This window comes from Notothenia coriiceps, unplaced genomic scaffold (genome assembly GCF_000735185.1).
Source record: "Notothenia coriiceps isolate Sejong01 unplaced genomic scaffold, NC01 NC01_scaffold00006541, whole genome shotgun sequence".
Lineage (NCBI taxonomy): Eukaryota > Metazoa > Chordata > Actinopteri > Perciformes > Nototheniidae > Notothenia > Notothenia coriiceps.
Window position 1 is genome coordinate 1 of NW_011339242.1, and position 6,248 is coordinate 6,248.

Below are 6,248 nucleotides of genomic sequence, written 5' to 3' on the forward strand. Positions count from 1 at the left end.
GTTTTCTTACAAAGTTAACTCAGCCTCCATTGATTTTCATATCAAATTAGCGTGTTAATAAAATAAGCTATCATGGCTTATACTTGCATATCTAAACAGAATCATGAAAGCCTGTTGGTAGAGTCAGGCACACGAGTCAGTTTGAGTGTGTGCGCCGGTGTCTGAACGCTCACTCACTGCTAGCTATGTAGCTAACTGTTAGGCTACTTAGCTTGCATTGTTATGGATCTAAAGGTAGCAAAAGCTAACTTTCATAGCACAGCTTTAATTCTCAGTTAACACAATAAAGAAACAGACCGTATAGTACAGCACAAACAACACAAATGATCAATACTTATTTTCACTTGTAGTATTATAATAATTGAAATGCTGGTTCTTCTGGGGGGTGTGTGTGGTACAGTGTGTAGGTGTACCACACACACCTGCACTGTACAATCGCTGGAGGACTGGGCTGTCAATCAAAAACTGAGTACCCAATGGGGACGCACCCCTGAAAGTCCCGCCCACCTGGGAGGTTTGTGTCAGAATCTCAAACAAAAAATGAGGGAGCGCAAAAGAGAAAGCTGTAGCGAGAGCAAAAGTCTGATCATTGAGAAAGAAGAAACAAGAACTGCAAACAAAAACCTATGTTAAAAGAAAGAATTTTTTGGGATTGGGCCTGAGTGAAAAGGGCATTTCCTATGAAAGGAATTTATTTCGTTTGCTGTAATTTTATTGAAGAATATTTAATGTTTCACGCATAAAACAAGTTAAAAAAAAAACACTAAATTCGACAGCACGGATATACTTCATGAGAATGTACCTCATACAATACCGTATTATTTTGAAAATCCAAACCGGAAAAGGTTAGGATGACTTGGCACTCTTCACTTGTTCGGTGTCAACTCGTCATATATGATAATTAATTTAACAACGTTAACGCAGGGAAGGCTCATTTAACAAAAGGGGACATGTGCAGGTTTCCATGTGTTGCCGCTATTGATGCATTTTACAGCAGCGTTTCAATGTGACTTTTATTCATTCTAAATATCATCGCATCACTGAGTGTTCACGTTACCTTTCGGCCGCCTATAGTGTCAGTAAGGCTGAACTGTCCGGCTGGTTGTCCAACTTTGACTGCAGAACTGTCCAGCCTCCAGCATCATGGCCTCTGCCACCTCCACCCCTGCTGCTGCCACCCCCGCTGCAGCTGCCTCCAGCGGCTTCTCCGCCGGCCGCCACAGCGCAGCCGGTGCTGGCCGCACGCAGCGCGGCCTGCCCGCCTCCAGCCCCAGCCCGACCCGTCTGCTGCGCGGCCAGGAGAAGGAGGAGCTGCGACACCTCAACGACCGCCTCGCCAACTACATCCACCGGGTCCAAGAGCTAGAGAGTGAGAGGTCTTCAATACTGTTCCAGCTGGAGGAAAAGGATGAGTCGAAAAGCCGAGAGATGGGCAACGTGCGGCGGCTGTACGAGGAGGAGCTGGCCGATGTCCGGAAGTCCCTGGACGGCCTGGCCGGAGAGAGGGCCCGTCTGCAGATCGACTATGGAAATCTCTGCGAGGATTACAGAAAGATCCAAGCCAGGTAAAGCGTGAGACTGTAGGTGCACGCAGGTGCTGGAGCTGTATCCGCTCAGGATTCCACTCAGAAGTGATGTAATGCAGTCCTGATTGGAGTTGGAAGCAAGCAGCTGTAGAAAACAAAACATGAACATATTTCTACATGACTGTCCCTCTGTAGAATAAGATTCGGAAGCAGTGGTGTAAGGTACTTTACTTGAGTATTTCATTATTTGCTACTTAATACTTCTACCCCCACCACAGTTCAGAGGTAAATGGTGTACTTCTACCCCACTACATGTATTTAATACCTTCAGTTACTTTACAGATGTGGATGAATGATGTGTAATATACAATCAAGTGTTAAATTCGACTTTAGTTCCACCTGGAGTAAATTCACAGGTACTATATTTTGATGGGATTGGGTACTTTTATAATGTGCTCCGCTGGGGGCCAAACATGTTGTTACACTTTACTAAGCTGAACATTGATCCTTAATCTGAATATGGTTTGAAATGTATACTTTGCTATTAGAGCAGATGTACAATACTTTTAAGGCTATATAAACATTTGCAAGGTACGTTTTGTTGAACACATTTGTTTATATGGTCCAACACACACACGGAACTGAAGTTACCGAGCTGAAATTATGAAGCTTTAGACAGCACGCTACTAGCATGGGGCCCCCTTAAGGGGGATTCCAGCCATGTCATTGCAGTGTCTTGTACATGGCAATAAATTAAAGGGGGTTTCATGTCGTCCTTGCTGTTGACCAATGTAATCAACCTTCTTTGTTCTCATGTTCTCCACCTTCAGGAACCAGAAGAAAGAGAGTGATCTGGCAAATGCGTTGGCCCAGTGGAGGAAAGTTGAAGCAACTTTAAGCTGCAAGGATGCAGAGTACAAGAATCTGCTGTCTGAGAACAGGAGACTCCACGACGACGTTGCTGACCTGCAGGGCCAGCTGGAAAACGTAGGAACTGATGCTAACTGACGTACAGGGCTAACTGCAGGTGTAATGATGTCTAGGATAATAATAATAATTTAAAAAAAAGCTTTTACTCTTGGCCACTCCTCATAGTATAATCAAAATAACCTGCTTGTCTGTTTTCTGGAAAATGTTGTTGTCTGACCAGGTTACATTATGTTGATAGGTCAGCTAATTTTTCCTAAAAGAGAAAAGGTATCCGAAATGATAAAATGCCTTAAGGATGATACTAGATGTCTGAGCATAATTCAGGATGTGCTTATCCTAGCGTTCCATAATGATCGAAATCCGAAAATAAATAGCTAGCTGGGCTCTGTTTAAAAAAAAACAACTTCAAAAACACAAGAAACAAACAAACATAGTGGTATATCTCTGGAGCAGAAAGAGGAGCTGTGGATTATTGTTATTGATTGATGCATCAGTGTTTCTTAGGGTCATACACACTAAACTCACAACTTAAAATGAAAGTCAGTCGTTATCCCAGTCAAATCTGCAGAAAATAAACAAGTCAGACACTGAAACATGCACATAAATTGGATAAATAACATAAGCGTTTAGTTTATTTAATAAAAGAGCACATGTTCAATGTGAAAAGTGAGCATACATAGATTACTTCAGTTGCAATTTGGTGCTATATATATACAGTGGGGCAAAAAAGTATTTAGTCAGCCACCAATTGTGCAAGTTCTCCCACTTAAAAAGATGAGAGAGGCCTGTAATTTCCATCCTAGGTACACTTCAACTATGAGAGACAGAATGGGGGGAAAGAATCCAGGAAATCACATTGTAGGATTTTTAATGAATTAATTGGTAAATTCCTCGGTAAAATAAGTATTTGCTCACCTACAAACAAACAAGATTGCCTCCTCTGTCCTCCACTCGTTAACTGTATTAATGGAACCTGTTTGAACTCGTTATCAGTATAAAAGACACCTGTCCACAACCTCAAACAATCACACTCCAAACTCCACTATGGCCAAGACCAAAGAGCTGTCAAAGGACACCAGAAACAAAATTGTAGACCTGCACCAGGCTGGGAAGACTGAATCTGCAATAGGTAAGCAGCTTGGTGTGAAGAAATCAACTGTGGGAGCAATTATTAGAAAATGGAAGACATAAAAGACCACTGATAATCTCCCTCGATCTGGGGCTCCACGCAAGATCTCACCCCGTGGGGTCAAAATGATCACAAGAACGGTGAGCAAAAATCCCAGAACCACACGGGGGGACCTAGTCAATGACCTGCAGAGAGCTGGGACCAAAGTAACAAAGGCTACCATCAGTAACACACTACGCCGCCAGGGACTCAAATCCTGCAGTGCCAGACGTGTCCCCCTGCTTAAGCCAGTACATGTCCAGTTTGATAGAGAGTATTTAGATGATCCAGAAGAGGATTGGGAGAATGTCATATGGCCAGATGAAACCAAAATAGAACTTTTTGGTAAAAACTCAACTAGACGTGTATGGAGGAGAAAGAATGCTGAGTTGCATCCAAAGAACACCATACCTACTGTGAAACATGGGGGTGGAAACATCATGCTTTGGGGCTTTTTTCCTGCAAAGGGACCATGACGACTGATCCGTGTAAAGGAAGAAATGAATGGGGCCATGTATCGTGAGATTTTGAGTAACAACCTCCTTCCATCAGCAAGGGCATTGAAAATGAAATGTGGCTGGGTCTTTCAGCATGACAATGATCCCAAACACACCGCCCGGGCAACGAAGGAGTGGCTTCGTAAGAAGCATTTCAAGGTCCTGGAGTGGCCTAGCCAGTCTCCAGATCTCAACCCCATAGAAAATCTTTGGAGGGAGTTGAAAGTCCGTGTTGCCCAGCGACAGCCCCAAAACATCACTGCTCTAGAGGAGATCTGCATGGAGGAATGGGCCAAAATACCAGCAACAGTGTGTGAAAACCTTGTGAAGACTTACAGAAAACGTTTGACCTCTGTCATTGCCAACAAAGGGTATATAACAAAGTATTGAGATGAACTTTTGTTATTGACCAAATACTTATTTTCCACCATCATTTGCAAATGAAGTCTTTAAAAATCAGACAATGTGATTTTCTGGATTTCTTTTTCTCATTTTGTCTCTCATAGTTGAGGTATACCTAGGATGAAAGTTACAGGCCTCTCTCATCTCTTTAAGTGGGAGAACTTGCACAATTGGTGGCTGACTAAATACTTTTTTGCCCCACTGAATATAAAAAAACAACAAAGAAAACACCTTGAACTTCAGGGGGGGTGCAGGGCTCCGTTGGCGGGGCGCAGCGCCTTAAAGGACAATGGTAGGAGAAACACTGTACCCATTTATCAGAATCTGTTGGATACATATTCCCTCACTAAAATCATCTAAATTATGATTGAACAATTGTCTTATTACGCTTTGTAACCTTGGGTGAGAATTGCGGCACAGACTGACATGTCATCAGATTTTCAAAAGAAATGCTTAAGTTGCTTAACATAGTAAACTATGATCCCTCCATTATAAATATTGGAGGTGGTGGTTGTTCCCATAAAGATACTGTTGGTTGGTTTAGACTTATTGTCAGTTTTGTAAGTTCAGTCAAACAACTCCCGTGTTTCTTCATATGTTTATTAGAAGCAGCATATAGTTTGGCATCTAGGCTCGGGCCTCATCACTCCACAGATTTACACAGAAAATGGAGTGATGATAATATAACGGCTCGGGGGATAGTAATCTTGGGTGCTGGTGGGGCAAGCGAGCAGCAGCACTGCTGTTTCCTCTAAAACTTGAATGACCCATGCTTCTGACATGTCTGCATTCAAGCACTGTACTGCGGGAAACAAATGTGCATCACACCTTTTAAAAGCGATGACTTTAACAGAGATCAGGCTAATATTTTCAAATGTTCTAACTGTGTTTGTTGGGGGTGGGGGCTTTCACCAGGTAGAGGGGGTTCTGTCAGAGACAAAGAACCAGCTGAGCTCTGAGATCCTGTGGAGAGTGGACCTAGAAAACCAGGTGCAGACACTCAAAGAACAGCTGGAGCTCCAGAGGAACATCACCGAGCTGGTAAGTAAAACACCTGTTGCTAAGCAGGCTAGCAATATTAAATTCCACCAATTCATGTCTTTCCTGATTTAATATGTTTATTTTTTGTAATGGCTCAGTTGTTAAGTTGATGTTTTGCAGGAGATCCTAGAGATCCGAAGCTGCCATGAGAGTCATCTGGTGGAGGTGGAATCAGGCCGGCGGAGGGAGTTTGAGGGTAAACTGTCGGACAACATGCAGCAGCTCCGCCAGGACCATGAGACCCAGCTGCAGCAGTACAGAGAAGAGCTCCACCGGACCTTCACTTCCAAGGTTCAAAAATAAGCTAGGATGATGTGTTTCCAGAGCTCCTTAATGACTTATATAGTATATATTCTGATATAGAATTCCGTCCTGTGCTACAGCTGCAGAATGCCCAGCAGGCTGCATTGGAGAAGAACAACACCGCGTCAGCCACTAAAGATGAGCTGGAAAGCAGCCGGCTCCGAGTGGAGAGCCTCAGTGCCCAGCTGCAGCAGGCCCAGAGAGACGTGGGTCAGAACACACACCTCTGTTTACAGAACACACACACATCTGTTTACAGAACACGCACATCTGTTTACAGAACACACACAGAACACACACACATCTGTTTACAGAACACGCACATCTGTTTACAGAACACACACAGAACACACACACATCTGTTTACAGAACACGCACATC

General features: G+C 43.4%; 1 protein-coding gene across 1 annotated transcript; it reads left to right on the forward strand.

Moving 5' to 3' along the window:
• Nucleotides 1-927: 927 nt before the first annotated feature.
• On the forward strand, nt 928-6,077 carry LOC104943683 (lamin-L(III)-like; the record flags this gene model as incomplete). The annotated part of the gene is made up of 5 exons (XM_010769137.1): nt 928-1,565; nt 2,357-2,513; nt 5,439-5,564; nt 5,685-5,855; nt 5,948-6,077. Coding segments are annotated over exons 1-5 (1,006 nt in total), but the record flags the coding sequence as incomplete, so codon positions are not given.
• Between the last annotated feature and the right edge of the window lie 171 nt (nt 6,078-6,248).